Here is a 21723-nt window from a genome sequence, read left to right on the forward strand (position 1 = left end):
AAAACGTTCTATTTTGATATAATATCTATGAGAAAATATGAAGATACGACACAGACACTGGAAAGTCAATTTTCGTTTTCTTCCCCTATTTTCCTCATCCCTATTTTCGGCCATCTTTCCATTGGAAACCTGGTTCGATGTTGGAACGACGATTTTGGTTATTTTAAGCGATTCCACTAATTGCTTTTCTCCCCGGTGCTTTCTATTCGATAGGGAGGAAACTTTTCCAACGAGGAAACTAAAAAAAGTAGAAAAAGAATGAAAGAGAGAAAAAAAGAGAAAAAGAAGACCATCGAGTTTCTGTTTGAAGTTCCGTGGAAAATCGGTTTAGGAGATTTCAACGAGGACCGAGCAGGTGCGAGATTTAAACTTGCTACTTTCGACGGTATTTCGGTTAATTAGGTGTCGCGTTGGAAATTCCGCTTTATCTTACGGACGTCGTATACACTTTTACAGGATGGAAAATTTTCACCAGTCGTCTCACCTCTGTTATTATCAACGTCGATAAGGATTTCATCGCTGGTGGAAATAACAAAACTCTCAAAGTCGTCTGGGAAAACGCCTGTCAACTAAAAATGTATCTGCAATTCAACGTTCGATAACGCTTCGTCATATTATGTTTGATACCCTCTTTTTCTTTTGATGATCTGCTTTCCATGCGATTGTTTGGAATTACGTTCATTAAGAATACGTCGATCTACTTTTTATGTTCGACGTTCCCTTCGATAATTTGTTTGCTCGTGATTGACACGAATTGATAAACCTTCGGTTTGTTTCGGTCGCGTTAAAATTACAGTGACCTAGTTTGTCAATAAGTCATTTGTTTTCAGATACTAAACGCTAATTACGTATTCGAGTAATGAAATAGTGCTTCACAAGAAATGGACTATTATAGCTATTATTAATTAACCTTGATGTTCTCTTCGCTACTATGTTACTTTCGTATCCCTCTGGATATCTTTTATTATTTTCTTTTATTATTTTATCCGAATGGAGCACAAATGGAGTACACAAAAAATAGTAAAATGGCATTGAATGCTAAAATCAAATATTTCAAAACTATCTATATCTCGATAATATCTACTGAAACATTAGCATCCATTTCAGGTCATACAGACTCAAGGACGACAGGATTAAAAAATGTAATATTTCAATGAGAAAAGAAAGACTCACTTTGGACTGATTTTCTTCATCTCCCCAATCGTAGGATTGTACGTATGGTCTTCTCCACTGATCCTAGCTACTCCTTCGTAAACACTAACACCATAACCTTTCTCCACGAGGTCCACCAAATCCCGGAAATTATCATGCACCTCTGTCTTCTCGGTCCTCGACTCCCTACCTACGTTCTCACCATCCTTTCCACTATTCTGCGTCGTACCGGACATATCACCACTGGTCTGCTCTTTACTTGCATTCGTTCGTTGCAAATATCTCCTGCGAAAGTTATAAATCGTACCGGTATTCGGGTCGTCTCCGACCCGAACACGCCCATGGCTGGGTACTAAATGATGTCCACTGTATCCAAGATCCATCTGCAGATCCATCACCAATAGAATAGTGAACAATATCGCGAAGGCACTCAGGCCTAGCATCAGTTTGTCCCGGATGCGAATCATCCTGATTGTGAATTTCATCTTCCAGTCGTTCCAATCTGGAACTTTGCAGCCAGATCCGATGACTTTCTTCTTCTTCGCCGATCTTCCCTGACCTTTGCTCTCGTTATTTTTACCACGATCAGCTGTGATCACCGAAGCAGACTTCAGGGCCCCTTGGTTGTCATCTCTTGCGTCAGATTCTAAGTCACCGAGGTTCACGCGAATTGTCACGATGCCTGAGTCACCCAGAGCATCGTTCACCGAGGTAGACTCTATCCTGAGGTCAGAAACGACACGTGAGCCGTGCGTTGGCTCGCAGACAGGCGTCGAAGGGTGACGAGTCGCGTTCTCGTCCAGCCTGTTCGCGACTAGCCGCTGTTTACTTTGTTCTTCCGCAGGCTCGCCGTCTCGCAGCTCCTCCTCGTCCCCACCGCTGCCCGCGAAATTCGCAAGTTTGCATTTTACGAGCGACGTGAGCCGCGCGTGCACTTCGTCGCCTTGTATTTGTGACTTCCTTGCCGGAACGTGGTTATCGCCTGACCCGTGCGTGCTATCACGCCTCGACGAGAGCCTCGGCGACCTCTGAACCTGCCAGTCGTCCGGCGGTGGCGATCGTTTCGCTTTCCACGACGTCCACTCTACCTTGTCCCGCCACTCCAGCGACCTTGACTGCCCGCTACTCGACTTTCCGCGATTGCAAATGGGTCTGACGAATCTTCTATGAGCGATAGGCGAGCAGTCTACCGTCACGGTGTCTATGGAGACTTTGGAGATGGGGAATCCCACGTGGAACTTACGGTGAACCTGCTCTATAGCATGGACGAGGCTCTCTTCGCTCCAGGATCTTCGTTGGCCTGATTGCAACGCCTCCAGAAGCTTCGTGGATTTTTCTAGACGTCTTCTAATGAGAACACGTTGCTCCAAAAGTCGGAGGTTGTTCTCCGTTCGAATCAGATCCTCCACGTCTTCTACCGAGACGCTTTTAGACGAATCTTCGTTCTCGACAAAGTATGTCGAGGAGATTTTAGTTGTTGATTCGTTCAACGAGTGATTGGTTCTTTCAGTCTGAGGCTCCTTGTGAACCAGCAGAAAGTCATCCTCTATGAGCTCAGCGCTTGGGCACACGACAGAAACGTGAATATTATTAGGTTGCTCAGGATCGATACCCGTGGAAGACTGTTTATTGGTAAAATCGGGCTCCAGAAGTCTCTGTTTGGACTTCTTTCTACGGACTGGTGCCACTGGTCTCTCTTCGTCCGTAGACTGAAACTTTTTTCGTAGAAGAGGACTCTTTTGAATATTCCTGACCAATCTCTCGCACCCTTCGGTAATATTATCCTTCGAGCTTCTTACCAATCTTCTGAGGAAAGAATCGCTCTTGTGTAGCTTGGAGCGTGCTTGTGCCTCCTCCTCAACGTCCTTGGAGCAAGGAGCGTCTAGACGTTCTTTCTCTTCGCTGGATTTCCTTTTTACCCTGAAGGTATCAGGATTTTCTTCGCATTTCCTCGACTTTTCTCTGAAAGTGAACTTGAACTTAGGCCTGTCGAAGTTGCGCGACGATTGCACGCGGTCGCTCAAGCTCTGCTTGATCCTACCGACGTTTCGTCGTGCCCTGAACCGCGAATCCTCATCCCTGATCGAAGAGGAATCGACTTCGACGACGCTGGAGGTTCGAGCTCCTCGCGACCTTGACCCGCTATCTTCGAATGTCTGGCGGCTTGAACGTGTCGTCTCCTCTGTGGAACCACTTTCGGGACATCTCCTCTCGTCCAGAGTTTCCCTTGGTCGCGAGACGCACCGGAAGCTTGGAATTTCGAGCGCGAATCGCGAGATTTGACCGAGGTTCCGCGAACGTCGACGTTTTGGCGAGAGTCTTCTTATCTAAGTCACTAATACACTGGTTGGCTGAGACTCGAGATATTTGTTGAGTCTTTCACGGGTTCTGGAATGTTTCAGACGTCGGCCTGGATACTGTCAGCCTTTGGACTCCACTGCGCCGCGTTCTGGAAAATAAACAAGGCGGGGATGTTAGGTCGCTGACCAGATGCGAATCTCAGAGGGTGATGCATCGGTCAAAACAATCGCAGCATCGTTTTCTGGATTAGTTTCAATCTTACGCACGCTTCTTGCGTTCGTATGATTTTTTTAAATTATTGTTTTAAACTAAGCTATTGTCGTAATTGAGGTGTCGATTTATCGCGTCGTTTTTATTCGTTTGATTGGTACGAAGAAATTATTTATAGTAGTATCACGTCCTCTGTTTTCAGCAGTGTGTATTGAATTTGTTCGTATGAAACGTTGGCTTTTATTCAAATATTATATACCGACTCAAAGTAAATTTTGCCTAATCTGACGTACTTATTTTCCTAATGGTAAACTTTTGTCTCGTTATTATAGATTTCTAAGAATTTTCTAAGAATATTGTCAGGAGTTGTTAGTACATTAAACGAAATCTGAATGGAATAATAATTGTTTTTAACCTGCTTCGGAATAAAGAATATTGTTTTTCCAATAAGATGAAGATGGAGAGCGTTTACACTCTATTAAATTACTTGGTTCCAAAGTACTGCTTCCTTTTATGCACGACTATAAATCTTGATATTTGCACTTTGTCATGCAAATTTAATGGATCCGACTCGTTTGAACAATATTCTCCGTTTGGTTTATAGTAACATATGAACAAATGTTCGATCAAACATGGTAATACGAAACCAACTAAAAGTAATTACATCTCAGGGCTAGGATAGTGTTATCCCGCTTATGAATGTTCCAATCTTCTAATAGAGAAATAATAACTGTCTTGTATATTCTCCTAACACACTGAATTATTTTGAGCTGCGATTTTTAAAATACGCGAATAACAATCGTGGATTTCGATAATCTATCAAACGTCCATTTTAATAGGTGCAACTATATACATTAAAATTGTCCTAATGTTTTTCCAACACTGCAATGAATTTTTTCCATGCAATCGCGAATGCCACTAATCAAATTTTGGTATAAGAAGATGTGCTTAAAATAGACAAGAAATCTGTTTACAGGGATCTATGTAACTCCAATTATCACGCCGACTACTGCAAACGCAATGAAACCCGTACATCCTACATAAAACTTGAAAGCTAACAAAGAACAAAAAAAAAAAAAAGAACAAAAAAGAAAGAAAAGAAAAAGTACGATCCTTCGTGCAATTGCTCAAAAGAAATCACTGCGAAACATCGGAGAACAACCTCGGCGATCATCAACCCCCGGCGACCATTCCGATCGTTTAAAAATAAATCACCGCTCTATGGTATAATAATAGCTTGGCAGTGCGCAATGCTTTTTATCGAATTTCCTGTGCAGGTGCATACACACGAGAAATTCACTGGGTCAAGGTAGGGCCTTTAAGGGGATGCTCCGAGGTGTAGGTGGCCGTAGCAGGCTGAAAGAGCAAAGATATCAACTGCGAAATAGAGTGACGGTAATGGCATGTTTCGTGTTGCGAGAGTGGCCATTACAGTTATCGCAAAAGTCGCGTCATAAAGCCGTTGTGGTGGGAGACTAGCTTAAGGGGGAAAGAGAGAGAGACAGAGAGAGAGAGAGAGAGAGATATCGTAAAGGTTCGTTCCTTTCCTGTCTTTTATATCGCGGAAGCATCGTTGCGCCGAACCGCATAATTTAATATCGCGCATCGACCTGACTGCATTAAGTTCAATAACCGGAAAAGGAAGGCTGGCCCCCATCGAATATTCGTGTCGAGGGGTGGTTAACCCTAGGAACCACATTCGATGGATATTCCTTGGTTTCTAAATTGATCCTTCAGGCGATTACACAGGGTGTTCGATCAAGAAAGCTGTAATTGACGCGAAATTCGTTATTAAGCAATTAAGTTCGTATCTAAGTGCTCGCAGACAGGCAAGAAAGGGGAGAATTTAAGTCTCAAACGAGAGGAAGAAGTGCCGGTACCAAATTTGAGACGGCAAATTTAGAAATTCATGGGATCTAGGTAAAGTGCTAGTTGAAGAACTTTCGAAGAAGGAAAAAAGAAAGAAGAGGAAAGAAAAATTTCATCTATTACGAGTTCCATGATAAATTGATACTTTACACGATTAGAAGAGAAATTTGAGACAAGAAGTTCTAATTAATAGCAAGTTTGGTATTAAGCGTTTGCCTTCGTACCCTAAGAGAGATTAAAGTTTCTGGAAACTTGGAAATTTTGATGACTTGCCATGTACAACGGGGCACGAAAGAAAGTTTAAAATTCATACCTGTGTATAATAACTACGTTATATATTAATACTAACTTTGTTATACTAAACATCTTTTACCATATCGCTGAGTCACGTACGTTATATCTATTCATAATTTATCTTATCGATTACAATTCTTTTCTAAAATTATAGCGCCGTTCGTCCTTTGAATTTTCCTTTATTAAATCATCTTCTACCAACAAACGTGCAACACAATGTAAAGTACCGATTAAAATGCCCGTGAGAAACAGAAAAATCTCATCCATTACAAATTCCACACAACGATGCTCCGAACTGTTCATTTCCCTAAAATATATTGGCCTAACGCTCACGCAAACGCATTATCGTGAATCGTCCACAGATAAAATGGAAAATTGGTGCTCGAACAGCAACTTAGCTACAGAACTATCACGTTTTCTTTGAAACTGCTCGTGTTAATGTCCGGAGAAAGGAGATTGCCGGCCAAAGATTTATCGTCTATCTGTGCTTCCTCGAAACGATTGGAAAACGGTGTCGTTTCTTTCGAATCTTCGATCTGAATAGCCTCTTGCATCCGTAAGAACGAAACGTAGGGAAAACGTCCTGCAGTAATTCTTTGCTCGGTCGATGCAGCTGGCGAATCAATGCGCCATTGAAATTCCGCGTGTCCTTGCGCGATAATAAAGATAGCCGAACCCATTGACGTTTCTATCGGGGTGAAAGAGCGCCTCCATAAAACCTGACCCCCTGTAACACGCCACGTGCCCTCGTTGCTTTTAGTTGTGCATGTACAATCGCAAATAAAACTGCTCGATATTCTGTTCTACCTACTTTGTACATCCTTGCGGAGGATTTTTAATACATAAAATTTTTCTTCTTTTTTTTTTCTTTTTTAGGGCGCACCTACGTCAATCCTTTATCTGTAGGGAAATATAGGTCCATTTCGTGTACGTCTATCAACCTCTCGATTAATCTTGGAAAATACTTTCGTTACGTTTCACAGCGATTTTCACAACGTTGATCGTATTGTACGATATGTTTCGGAAAATTAGCCGACAGAGATTGGAAGATCGAAATATACGTTTAACTTGGATTGAAGGAAACGCGAGATTATTTGGAAGGAAGTCAGCAAAGAGTTGTCTTCGACTGACGATACTTTGTCTAACGTCTGCTTTATAAAGTGACAGAGTGTGTTGTCGCATAGCGTTACTATTCTCTGTTAGACGAGACGTCTTTAACATCTCTGTCAGACGATGGAGCAGCATTTGTGCAAACAAACTGGCGCGCCGCAAATCATGTCATCTTATAAACAGACTTCACGAATCCGCGCCACTGTTTGTTACTTGCGAGCGACGCAAGAAGAAGAAGAAAATTAACGGCGTTAGAATGTGTTCGAATTTCGGAAACTGTTCCAACGACGCGAATAGTTGTAGCTTCTAATCGAATGTTTTCTAATTATGCCCTGGAATATCGGGTTTACCGCGGGACCGTGTATTCGGCTTAATAATCGAAATTTTTAATTAGAAGGAAGCACGCGAGCCTTTAACGCTATCGCAGGAAATCGGCGCCGACTGGCAATTAGCCGGTGTATTTATATTCGGGAAAGGCACACGTGCGACCATCTGAAATCGGAAGAATCTCATTCCTCGATAACACGCCATTGGAATTGCATTTTTCTTAATTCCGGTCATACGTTTCTCTGCTTTGCAAATAAAGAGACATATCGTTGCCTTTGAAGAGGCGCGCTAAAATGTTTGTAAAAAATATTTATAGAGTAAAATATATTTGTCCCTCGCGTAATTGAAACAACGTTACTCGCAAAATTATATAAAAGCTACCAGTACTGACAAGTCGCCCCGGATAACGGTAGAAGTACCGTAAATGAATTTCGTAAATTATAAGTTGATTATCTCGTTCGACGTAAAATTAAAATATTAAATAAATTTTAAAAACCTGTAACCCGTCGCTTGGCAATTTGCTAATTCGATTAGTTAATATTCCCTTCCCTATAATATAAGAATCGTAAATATAATAAATCGCCTGTATCTCGAAACGCTGCAAATGTACAAAAGCTTGCAAGTTTTTATTTCGCGGTTATTAAGCGATAATTACAAACCGAACAAACTTGAACAAAGATTTTCCTTTATTATTTTTATGATTTCTTGTTATTTCGCCGTACTCTGTATATAATAAGCTCGCAGCTATGTATCTTAAGTGACAGATACTCACTCGTATTTAAACAGACACAAAAAACGAACGTACTTTGATTAATTTCGCGATACTACACAGAGGAGAGTTTTCTATCAAGTCGGGATGCAGACAAATGAAAGAGAGGGAAAAGACGTAAGAATTTTCGCGCGGAACGAGGTAACTGCAGGTCGCTAAGCTTGAAAACGAATTCGCGGCCGTTTTGTTTGCTCGAAATAGAATCTGCTCGTGATTGTTGCCAGCAGTAACACTCGAAACATCCGCGTTTATTATTCGTCCGGCGTCTGATGGAAAATAAAAAGTACATCTCGAGATTCTCTGACATTATCCATGGGTCCTGCGAGGGAAAACTGCAATTCGCCCTGGGGGTGTGACAACTTCCTTCGAGGCACAGAGCCTCGTGAAAGTTTCGAGAATGGATGGAACAGCGTCTTTTTACTTAGAACTTTGCCTTGCTGTTGTTCCTTCCAAGTTCCTGGGACAATGACTCGATCGTCTGTCGAGACGTTCGTGGCCGAATATCGTTCGATTATAAAATTGAAGCTTGCTATTTTGAGCGCCAACTTTCGGACTCGAACAATTTATGTAAATTTATGAATACCGTAAATAATTGTAAGCTGAAGCCAGTTTATTAGGATCTTCATGATATTGAAAGGAAAATTGAGAAAATCGTTCGTGTAATTTGATATTTCAACGTAAAGCAAAACTGAAGATACAAGCGAAGAGGAATTTCCTTCTTTCCAAAGTCTGGACAAAATTAAATTTCCTCTTAAAATTGTGTTTCTGACTGGGAAAGAATATAAACTCAATGTTAATTTTCTTATCTTCCCAATCAATGTTTAGTGGATTTTTGATTGCTTCTATTAATCCGTTAGGTATACTATCCTCTAATTTATTTAAAGTTTTGCCGAATGAGACGACGATTCGTTTATATATCGTTATTTGATATGTGTTACATCGTTAAATGTATGTTAGATCGTTGTCGATCAAGAGGATAAAATAAAGAATTGCAAGATTTCAGTGTTACACGATGCACTATGCTTCTATTTCCAACAATGTTATTTCCAGGTCACGTAAACATACTCTTCCCGCAAACGTGATAGAATAATATCGTAGCAAAGATTAGCCATCAGACGTGCTAAATTCGTTCCTCGTGGCGCTCACTTTCCTAATAAATTACCCTCGTATTAATAAAGATACGTATTTTTCGCTATGTTCATAGGGAAATTATCTATTTTCTCCATCGTACAATTATAATTTATACATAGAAAAACACAGCCCTACCTATCAAAGTATGTTAAATCTCTCGTAATCATAACCTCAAGAAAGAACGAATGAGATTTATACGAAGTGTAGAGTTTAGGCTATACGTCTTCGTCATTTTGAAAATCAGAGCAACCTGCTGAAGCAATAAACGTTACCAAGCGGCACGTTGATCCGAAAACGCGTGGAAATTCATATTCTGCAAACGATTGGATTACGTTAAACTCCTTCATCTTCTTGGTCTATATCTTCTTGAAAATTAGATCGGCTTGTTGAAAAAATAAACATATCTGCCAAGCGCGTTAGCGGTAGACACGACTCGATATTATACAGAACAACGGCGGCAATTTAAATCGTCAGCTCGTCATTTTTCATGCAGGACGATTAACTCAACTTTTGCTGGTCAAAGTCGTTTATCTGAACGCCAGCCTCTATTACGTATTCGTGATAATAGAATAACACGTAGCAGGGAAAATTGATGAACCTGTGTTACAATAAGGAACTCTAATTGTACAGGTGGTCCGTAGCTGGTGCTACAATCGAGTGCAAGATGAGAAGACGAGTTGAAAATGCTGAAGCTTCGTTTATGAGGAAATCCAGTTTGAAAATGTATCGAGTATGCTCGAATTTAGCCAAGTAGCGACCAGATGTGAGCAGGCGATTGTTATAAATACGAAAATGCGTGAAACATGTGAAATGAAATTTTTCATTTAAACAGTAAACTGTTCGTCCGTTGACAAACTCAGACAAACGAAGCTCTGCGTATGGTGTTCTATATAAAATTGCTATTTTTCAGTAAATTTTCTGATTTAAGCGGGCAATGAAAGAGACTAACAGTTATAGGCGTGAAAATTCGCACGCGTCCACGGAGAAATGAAAAATAAATGACGAAAAGCATGGCGAAGGGGATAGACGTTGGCGCGATAGGTCTCATGAAATATTGAAGGGTGAAAAAATTATGACGACAGCTTAGAGTCGGACGAGTGTTCCCTGGTGACCCTGGAAGCTTGACGAGGAAGAGGAATATGTAAAATGGGGGATGCAACGGGCCAACGAGAGCCACTAGGGTGGCAGCAATAGCAACAACGGAGTTCTATAGGTGCTCGAAACTACGCTCATGGATCATTTAAATATTGCACGGCGAATAACTAAATAAAGTAGAAGGTCGAGCGTATGCTCGGAATCTCGAATCAGTTTCCCTCTTCCTTTTGCTTTACGTAGGAATGACCGAAAAGTCCATCCCAGTTTTATCAAAATGCCTCACGTTTCGCTAGTCATAAACGTGCTTCGATCTTCGCTGTATGACCCCTCTGTTTATTGGGAATTACAAGAACCGAGAATTACAAGATGCTCCCCATTTTGCTCTTCTTTTAGTAGACGAGGGGTCAGAAAAAAAAAGAAAATGGAAAAAACCGAGCAATTGTGAATTTTAATCAAGTTCTCTATCTTGAAACTTTTTTCTTTCGTTCGTTCGTTGGTAAAAAGGAAACGGAGAAAAGTAAGGGAAACGTCAAGTTCCTACGCTGTGAATTTTAACACGATATGTCATCGTTTTTTTCTAACAAATTGCTGTATAGAACTGTAAGAAACGGGACGATGATCTGTAGATCGAAATCGTCTTGCGTTTAATTCTTTCGTTGGTAGGAGGAGCAAAGAAAGATTCGAATAATCGTGCATGGAATTACAAGAATTGGCACGATGATCTTTATATTGAAATCTCCTTTCGTTTAATCCTGCGGTTGGTAGAAGAAGTAAAGAGAAATTCGAATAATCGTGTGCAGAATTACAAGAAGAATCGAGACGATCATCTCTATATCGAAATCTGTGCAATTTTTCCGTTGGCGAAAGGGGCACAGAGAATTCGAGTAAACGTGGCAAAGTTGAAAGTTTTAATAAAATTTAGCTCGTTACATTTTATGGATTATTACGCAGAATTACAGCAATTGCTATGGCGATTCTTACGTAAACTTTTTCTTTCGTTCTTTCGTTGCTGAAAAGAGAAAAGCGACGAGGAAACTTCGTGTCCGGAGAAGCGAAGGAAACGTAGAATTTCAATAATTCCTGCATCGTGAATTTTAAGAAAATTTTGCTCTTTCCTTCGCTAGAAGATTAACAAGCTGCGATTAATAACCGTGTCCGAGAAAAATTAAAGGAATTGCGACGACGAAAATTTTCCTCGGTGCAATTGTTTTTTTTCCTGGAGCAAGCGCAATGAAATTCAAATAATCCGTGCAGTACGGATTTTCAGCAAGATTTTCGTAATTTTTGACCAAATCCCCGTGTCAAAGCAAAAATTCAGGGAACGATAAAAGGACGAATGACGAGCAAACGAGTGCACTTTGTATACTATCAAAGTTATTTCACCAGTTTCGCCGCTCATTAGCGACTAATCGTTTCTTTCATTTCACGCATTCATTGATCGCCCCTTTTGCTCAAACTTCCGTTCTCCGTGTCACACTCTGATTGAGACATCTAAACGAATGGAATGCAGTTAAAATGGAAATTACATTTCAGCCTGGTCGTAAAACGTGCTTCGTTTTGCCTGTAATTCATGCACGATAAAAATCCTTTGTTCCAGTCTCGATAAAAAGTAATTCGAATTTTAGCGTGGTTCGCGCTAAAGGCGGCGTGAAATTTTATGAGTCGGCAGCTAGACTCCTGAAAAATCTCGTACAAGGCAGATTAAAAAGCCGAGAATTTAAGCACGAAGATTTATTTCGCCGCGGTGTAATCGATCCTATTCTCTGATACCTACAATCGTCCACGAAAATTGTTTTATTGAAATAAAATGCAACGGAATATTAACATAACGTTTGCGTGTTCTGTGTCAAGATTTAAGAATTCTTTTATCATTGCTTTGCGTGTTAAGAAATAAGTTTCGCTGTTACACGACGTCTCGTGTACGCTTTATTGAAATAAAAATTACCCTAACTAATTTCTATTCGAATAAAAATTATCCTTTTCGATGAAGTAAAGATTAAGCATATAATATTAAAATTCCAAATACATTTGTCTCGTAATATTAAAATCGTGTAATTCGTTTAACAAAAGTGGCTGCCTCAAACGTCTTTAGCAGGTAATAAAAAATTTATTTCTCCCTGGCAAAATGTACGGAACGCTCCTCCTCCTCAATTTTCCATTTGATTTTATACACAAACGAGAAAATACTTATGGAGATGACTGTATCTGTAATTCAACTCGAACTGAATCAACAGCAAACGATACAATGGACCCAGAAAATCTAATCGAGATTTCGTTGACGAGCCGTGCCATACATTATTTTACTTAAAAAACAAAAAGAAAAAGAAAAAAGAAGGAACACTGACGAAAAATCCACTAACAAGAAGAAAGATTAAGCGTTCTCCACACGTTGTACACGTCCTGGTTACTCGATTCTATTCAAGGAATGGAAGATGCATTTCGTTGAAACCGCGGACGAGGTCGCTTTAAAAATACGTCGCATCAGGAACCTTTTTATAATACGGTTGTAAAAGGCAAAAATGAAATCGCGTTCCTTTTTCCGCCCCGCGGATTCTCACTTTTCCTTCACCTGCTTTTTCCATTTTCTTTTCGCTGCTTTCTCTTTATACACACAGGCCGCTTAAAAGCCTCAATTAATTGCAATCCGTTCTCGCGAAACGAGACCTTACACCACGCGCCGGAAGAATGGCACGTTAAAAAGCTCTATGGACGTTAAAACACCTCTCTCTCTCTCTCTTTCTCTCCTTTCGTTCTCCATTGCCCTACTACCCCCACTTTTAGCAACGGAATTATTAAAGGCGATTACGACAAAGAAAACGAGATCAAAGCGATCGTCTGCGATGTCAGAAATAATTAGAAAATTCCCTGGCAACCCGAGACCCAAACAGGCATTCGTATTTCCGATCGATCGTCGAAAACCTGCTGAGAGAAATACTCGAAAAGCTTGGCGAAATGATCGTCCAACCAGTTAGCTGTTGCCACTTTTTTGTGGAGCGTGTAAAATGTGTCGCAAAAAGTAAGCGATGACGAGTATACTCGTCATAACGCAGTGTTCCCATTTCTTCATGACGAGTACACTCGTCAAAAACAGGTAGCTGATTAATCGTACGACCGATAAACAGGTCGACGATGTTCGTGGAGATTCATGTTTTTGTGACGAAAGGAAATAAAATCGGAATAGAGAGGCGAGGAAAGAAAATATTCAAATGGCGATTATCCAATTAATCGCGCGTAGTAGTATTAGAAATTGTGATAACGGCGCAGCTATTTCTTTGGGGAATTAAGCTAAGGAAATTCATAAATTATACAACGTTATGACATATCTATAGTATGGAAGTACGAAAGTATAACATAGTATGAAAGTAGCACGACAGCTTATAATGAAACTACGAATACGATTAGCGAAATAAGACTTGAACAAAGATTCCACCCTTTTGAGAACCTTTTCACAGCTTCAATGTTCAATATGTGAATTCGGTCGATCGAAATATTAATCGCAGCTTGCAATGGATAACGAAAAGAATATACTGCATGATCATAGAATGGAAGAAATTCTAAGAAAAAAGAAAGAAATAAAAGTAATTAAGAAAAATACGCCTTCTTTGGATCTACGTATATGTAATTCATTTACATAAAAGAAAAGGAAAACAATCAGCGGAAATTAATTTTCCAAAGAATGAGAATGACACTGGAACATAGGAGAAGTGATACTTGGAATTTTTTCGCACTTCTGCAAGCAAACTATTCACCCCTGAACTATCCAACCCCTAAAACTGAGCCACGTTAAGCTCGCTAATTAATTGCCGGCCGTTCTCACGCGTGTGCCAGCCGAGTTTACATTGGCCCCGCGGGCGCCTCATCTCTAATTATCAACTTAATTAATAACTCGATCTTTACGCTTATGAATGGGAATTTTCTTAGACGCCGCGGTACCATTCGACACTGACTGGAGAATCCATATTATGGCCACAAGCTTTAATTCTGGCCGAGCAACTTCGGCGCACCTAATTAACGACATAATTAACGATCCATCCAACGTCCCTTTTTCACTCGGACTACGCTCTACTAACATTTCTCAAAGAGAGACGTAATTAGAGATGCACAGAGACAAAACTCGCGCAAAGATGTCCCGTAAATGGGTTTAAACATTCCGCGGAAACAAAAAGAGAAAGTAAATCGAGCATAAAGATCTTTTCTATTATCGTTGCTTTTATTTCGACGAAACTTAACATCTTAAGGAATAGAAGATTCGCTCACTATTTACTGTTCGTAGTAAATATAGTCATCGAGCGAGCGAAGGATCGGATAACTCGAGGATGACGAGGACAAGACTTTCTCGAAAATTATTTTTATTTTATGTTTTCTTATTTCTGTATCCGACTCGAATGCACACAACATCGTCGACTTTTTTATATTTGGAGCAATTATTACGTTAACATGCTTTGGAAATTATTCCACTGTTATGATAATTGAGTTTCCAATTTATATATTCGTGTGATCTATATTATGTTCTACGATAGTTTAAGTATCGTCTTGTTGGCATGACTAGGATTCGAAGATAGATTTATGTTGAAGTCCTATCTAGAGAAATTTATTGTTACACTTTGAATTGGAGCAACGTGAGTTGGAATTAAGAAAACGGCGCTAATTTTTATGTGAACAACTATCGATATAGGTATGCTGTAAGCATAAATTTACATAACATCAGAGGAACTGTGTGTTGCCAGATGCCAGAAAACGAACCTGTTTGTAATACGTAGCGCAATGTACGTGGTCCAGTGAACAACAAATTTATATTAATTTTATTACATCATTACATTAACTTCTATACTAAATATTGTATTTTGCAACTAAACCCTCTTCGAGATAAAAAAAAATACGAAAAATGAGATTTGAATATGTAAATTATATTCTATAATTTATTCGCTCCTACACTGACACGTATATTTTTATTATTATCATAAAAAATGAATCACGTTTCTATCATTTAGAAAAATCATGCATTGATTATCCCAGTTGTTCTTGCATCTATATTATATCTATAGTAAATATTATATAATCTAATAAATTCTATAACATATATAATATAATCTATAGCAACATAATAATTTACTATATCCATATTATAATCTAAATTGGATGTTACATTCCAACAAATATAATTAAAAAATAGCTAGCTTCTTAATATCTGATTTCATTATGCATAATAATACAATTTTACCATCTTCGTGCATTCCACGCTCTTTGTAAATAAAGTGCCGAAGAATTAAAGATACACAAACGTAAAGAAGAAGAAGAAGAATAAGAGAGAACAGAAGGATTAAACAATTATTTTAAGTAGCCTGACGGTCACCCAGTATATTCTACTTATCGTAATCAACGACTTTTTCCTGGTTCCAGGCAATTACCAACGACACAATCATTCTCGTATCAAATATCTTTGTCGGTCGCATCGCGGCAATTAACCTCCTTGTCGATTATAATTAAGCATCCATCTTGTTCCGCTCAAATTCCACACGTATACATACATATATCGTAATCAGTGTGTCTGGTCACAGAGAAGCACACTTTTGTTCAATTAATTAGCCGCGAACCACATATTAAAGGATCGACATGGTCGGCAAACGAAGCCAGATTGGCTGAATGTATCGCAGATGAATCGTGAATGGTGAATTAACGAGGGAATGTGTTCTCGCTGCCATTCCTCGGAATAGTAATATTTTTGTGTATCTTAGCGAGAGAGCAATTTTCAATTTGTAAAATTACTGAAACCCCGTCGTTGCGTCCCCCTGCCTCGACCAACATTTTTATCAAAAAAAAAAAGAAAAAATGTTAGGAACGTGATATTAAAAATACCAGTAGCAATAGGATTAAAAAAATATCAAGAGGTGAAAAGGTTGGAAAATATCAGACCAACAGTATCGGGCTCCTCTTTCACTGATTAAATTAAAATTAAATCGTCTTAAATTAAGATCAAAGACAAGGGTTCAACGATGAAGAAATTTCAAGAATAAAAAAGTATTCGAGGTAAGATATTAGAAATTGATAAGAGGATTTTTATTGAATTACCTCGTAAGTTCTGCAAGCATTGTACAGGTTAATTGGTATCTAAGAGAGGTGCAAACTTCAAGGAGATTTCCAGTGCGGTGAAAGAATGGCAGCCAAAAGATCAAATGTAGAATATCTGCGAATTTCGCGAAGCAGAAGATAAAGCAGCAGCGACGACTAGAAGTTTTATGTGTGGTAAGATACATTTACCAACGACACGATCGTTCAAGATTCATTCGCGAGCTCTGTGTGCAAACACGTAAAGCGCCGATGGTTTTCGAAAGCTTTTTACATGGAGAATTTTCATCGAACTTTACACCTCGGAGATTCTTCATGTTGTGAATGGAAAAATCCCTAAAATTTCCTAATAAGAAGGGAAAACACGACGTTGATGAATCCATAAAGCTTCTCTGTAATCTCCTGACAAAATTTTAGTTACGAGGAGAAATTGAACGTTCTAAGATAGAAAATAATTAAATAAAGATAATTACCAAAAAAAAAAAAGACGAAAAGACAGAACGAACAAAGAATCGATTTCTGTTGTCTCTAATCAAAATGGAACACTCATTGAATTTCACGTGAAATTTGCCGCACGACTGGCGAAAATGGAAATATCGCGCGATTTTTAGCGACCGTAACGAGACTATCAACGTAATTTCACTGGGTCGTAAAGCGTACAGCAACAACGTGAAAATTGTCTCGAGACGAATTCTCGCGTATCGTCGACGCGAAAGCGACGTATGCTGGATAAAACGTCGCATAAAAATGCAACATCTTTAAGGAAATTTCGATTCGCTTACCGAGGATCCGCGATTTCTTTGACTTCGTCTTGGAAACGTTCAACGTCGTCCAAACGAGCTACTTTTATATTTAATGGTCCAAATGCTTCAAGGATCAATGATTCCTGAACGCGATATTTTTTTCGATCAATTCACGATCTTCGATTCTATTTCTTAACGTTGCGGCTACGAAAGATAATTTCGAGCATTTAATACCTTCTCTACGTAATAATTTCTCAATATCGTACGGCAATTATTTCTTCCACGTAAATTGTACAGTTTGATGAAATTTGAAGAATTTGAAGTATTTGTTATAGTTTCGGTAAACTATTGCTTGGTTCATGAATGGATTAAGGGAACTGGTAGATTATAAAGAGACACAGAAAATCATTTCTGGGTGTAAATTTGTTAAACTGTCAACGGTGCAGTTGGGGAATTTCTTTACATCGAAAATTAAATTTCGTTATAAAATGGATTAACTATGCGTAAACCTCTGTTTCATTCTTTCTCATAAAACTTTTTATATAGCGATCCCTAACAGATTAGGCGATTAAAAAATAATGGCCACGTGAGGGAAAAACGAAACCATCGTTCACTAACTTTTAAACAATTTTCTCTCCATCATCAAATTGTACTTTTAAAGAAACCGTAAAAAATAGCCCATAAAATACTACACGAGAATGTATAAGGAAGTCGTATACTAGATCTATTCAGTGCTATTAATACGATATTCATTGTCAGTCAAAATTTAATTAAAAGTGATTTACAGCTTTAATTAAAAGCAACCCGTGTACTGTGTGTTCCCTGGAGCAACTTACACGCAAATTATAATATCATTGTACAATTTGTCACAGAGTAACGATTTTACCTAAAAAACGAGGAAACCAAGAGATACATACATGTTTGGTAAATAGAACAAGTGACACGACGAAAGAGCATTCATCGCAAAATTAAAGTTGGTGAAACCGAGCGTCGGGTGAAACTGTTTCAAAGTTACGTTTTGTTGCGTGCAATTGCAAATACAATTTTCTGTTCCAACAAATTTACACGGTGCTTATTCTCTCCCTCTCTCGCTATCTCTCTCTCTCTCTCTCGCTCTCCTGTTTCTCCGCGGTAAAATTTTTGATTAAACGTCATCCACATCCCCTTTTCGTGACAAAGGCCTTCCAAGAGAAAGACGTACGCGTTTCGGCCAAATGTTATCTAGCCAACATCTCCATTCGATTAAGCTTTCGTTGATTGGTGGTAATCTTATTCAGACGCGAATTCAATTTGATTATCCGATTTCGCTAAATTAGCGACTCGGTGGAAAACCGAGCCGGCAGACTGAATCGTAGCTCGGACTTGCTACCGATTCAATTTCACCCACGTCTCTCGCGTAATATTCCCCGCGTACAGAAATATTTTGCAATTCGGTTACAAAGTTCGAGACTGCGCGATTTTAATTAAAACCACCGCGAAATAAACTCGCCGGGGAAAAAAATTACGCCCTCGAAAATATTGCGCTCGAGCACAGATTTCAGGGCAATTTCCGATTTCAATGGTGTCTATGATTTCGTGGATACAGGGCAGAAGTACATATGCGGAGATAATTGTACGCGACGATCATCGTTCTTTGGTAGACCGACGAGGAAACAGATGTTTGTTGGCCACATTTTCGAAGAAACGTAGCGCTAATCGAACTTCCTCTATGCCGTACGCCGATGAGTAATTTTCTACAACGCGAAACTGTTAGGGAAGTGATACATTTACACTGTACATGAGAGTGTGTGTGTAAGGGTCAGAGGGCGTCAAGGTCTTAGTGGAGACAAAAGACTGTTGCCAGATGTTAGAAGAATCTAGGATAGTCGGTTGGCGACAAGCGTGCGTGCAAGACGTTCTTCAGAGTGTAATATAGATGTATAACTGTTGTGTGGGAAATATAGTCAATTATTTGTATTCCCAAATCCTCGAATTTCCTTAACAGAAACTTTACGTACGTATTTTACTTTCCTTTTTTCTGTCGCGAATTCCAGTCGACGTTCCACGTCCGAACAAGCATCGCTACGTACATTAGGAGAAGTATGTCTCATTCGCCATGGAATAAGAATATTACTAGAAGCGTACGTTCTTTAAATTTTCCTCGGAATTGACGATTAAAAGTCGGAAGAAAATATTCAGAAAGAGGATATGATAGGTTCGCCTTACAAGACTCTACAGCAAGTATTATTTTAAGTCGAGTTATATTTTATTAATCTGCTAATTTATGCTAAGTAAATACTTTACTACGAAATAGCTGACAGAAGTACATGCACTGATAGATTCGCAGATATAAGGCTTTTGCGAATAGATGGCGAATGCAGAATATTTCGCGAGAAATAAGAAGCATATAGATTAAAATCGTTACTATTGAGATATGTATAATTTTATGTACTAAACTAGGATAGCTTCGTAGTAGTGATACTTGTATGTGAATATCAGTGTGTGGAAGTATGTGTACGCGCGGCGTCTCGAAAACGAAGGCATGTAAACTGTTCGTTTAACAGTCTGTTAAAAGTGCAAATGTGCATCGATGAATATCTTTGAAATCGTTTATCAAATAAATATATAACTATTCTAATATAAATCCTAAGCGTAAATTTAGTGTTCCTATACCATTATTTCGGCAATTAAGATCCAAAATTCTCAACAGTTACTGATGTTACTCGGATATTCGAAAGAGCAAACGTTCAAAGCCAAGTGCGAATATGATTTTCACGTGCAATTGGTTCGCAACGTATCGAAGTTTAAATTCCCTTCGTAAAACACGTTGGTCTTCCATTATTTAGCATTTTCGCCAGATAAGTTCACTTCTCGATATAATTCATCAGCTTTTTAAAAAATCGAATATCAACGACAATTAGACGGAAGAAGAAAAATGATCGGAAAGGAGAACACGAATTTTGTGAACGGTGTGCGTTAGAATTGATTCTTATGGGGGTGGACGAGGCATATTTTGGTTGTCGTGGGCAGCTTTTCACCGGACCGTTCTACCGATGTTATTTATATTTATTGGACATTTACGAGAGGCTCCTCCGCACGAGCGTGGTCCGCCGCAGGCGGATTCGCTTCACGTCACAAACGTTCTCATTTTCAAACGGTGTACTTGTCAACCTGCTATTAGCGTGCCGAGTATTCTTGGCACCGGTCCTCCCGTTCCCATCCGAAAATAATTCCGAAGACGATGCGGAAAGCCACGCAACGCGCATTAAACACCGATCATCGTGTCCGATCTTGGCATTCGAACGCGATATGATCGAGTGTCCTCACGAATGTCTCTCTCGTTTTATAGACACACTATTTACATATCGATAGGTACAATTTTTAAAGTATTCGGATATTCTGCTGTATTTATTTTTATTTATTTACCTGTATTCTTAGACTTTGTTAAAAAAAAAAAAACAATATTCATTTTATGGATTTAAAATTTGATCGATTCAGTTTAGAGAAGACAGGTAGAAACGTTGCACGAGACATTTGTAGTAATTTCCTTGCTAAATCTTGTCCATTTAGCAATCAGCAATGATGATTATATCACGAAGCTACTGTATTCTTAAACTTCGTTAAAAAACAATATTCACTTTGCGGATTTAAAATTTAATCAATTTAATGTAAAGGAAAGGAGAAAACATTACACGAGACGTTTGTAATAATTTTCTTATTAAATCTTCTGAATTTACAAATTCAAAGGCGAATTATTATATCCAATACTACGTAACCAATGGGAACAAAGAAGTTAGTACGAAGAATATCAAATACTATAGCAATGATGACAACCTAACAAAAGTCTTGCTTATTTTCATCTTCTCCTTATTAAAATAAGAAATACATTAAAAATCAAATGTTAGAAAAACAAGTATGTTATTCCTACCTTTTTGGATTTCGTCTTACCATTGAAATAAATAATCCAGTCAGCATTTGGTTTACATACACAGTAATTTTTATCGGTGTTTATTCGCTTTAACGCTTCGATCAGACTCTTCTCGCTCCATCGAACAATCGAGCCATAAGTTTATCGAACGAAAAAAAAAAAAAAAAAGAAAAGAAAAGAAAGAGGATGAGAAACGTTCTGAACGATCGACATAGCAAAATCGATTTTTACTCTTAAAGAGCAGCAGTTTGATAAGTTTCCGATCGTATCGTGCAAATATTCGCAATTAGATCCGTTAATTTCAATGTTACATATCGTTTTCATCTGCCGCGTACGAGAACAGTTTCGGTAATACCACACTCTGTTTTGATGCAGGGAAAATTCCAGAAAATTCATATTTATGATCAAGATAACGAGGAGATTGCGGACGAAATGCAAATTGGACGGCGGTTGAAAACAATGAAACCGGGCGAACATTATTAATCGAGGAGTAAAACATTTCTAACGTGCGTGAAATTCGATCGGATCGACATCATTATACCGGACTACATTAATTAAACGTCCGTTAACGCACAATGTTTATGATTGTTAATGTGCCGCGCCATGTATCAAATTATGCCATGCGAACGGATATTCTATCACAATTCAACGAGAAACGAAATGGAACCAGGAGGCTGATTGACGCAAACACCGAGGTCGACTCCATTAACCAACCCCTCTACAATTTACGCATTCTAATAAACTTTTCT

General features: G+C 38.9%; 1 protein-coding gene across 2 annotated transcripts in view; it reads right to left on the minus strand.

Annotated features, from left to right (window-relative positions):
- Nucleotides 1–3479, minus strand: part of LOC117216362 (extracellular serine/threonine protein CG31145) — a 93575-nt gene extending 90096 nt beyond the window's left edge. For both annotated transcript variants that reach the window (XM_033463061.1, XM_033463137.1), the window contains exon 1: nucleotides 1174–3479. In XM_033463061.1, coding sequence (XP_033318952.1) covers nucleotides 1174–1637 — 464 coding nt within the window. In that variant the 5' untranslated portion in view covers nucleotides 1638–3479. The remainder of the gene's footprint in view (nucleotides 1–1173) is intronic.
- Nucleotides 3480–21723: the final 18244 nt, after the last annotated feature.

This window comes from Bombus bifarius, unplaced genomic scaffold, assembly GCF_011952205.1.
Source record: "Bombus bifarius isolate JDL3187 unplaced genomic scaffold, Bbif_JDL3187 scf7180000007966, whole genome shotgun sequence".
NCBI lineage: Eukaryota > Metazoa > Arthropoda > Insecta > Hymenoptera > Apidae > Bombus > Bombus bifarius.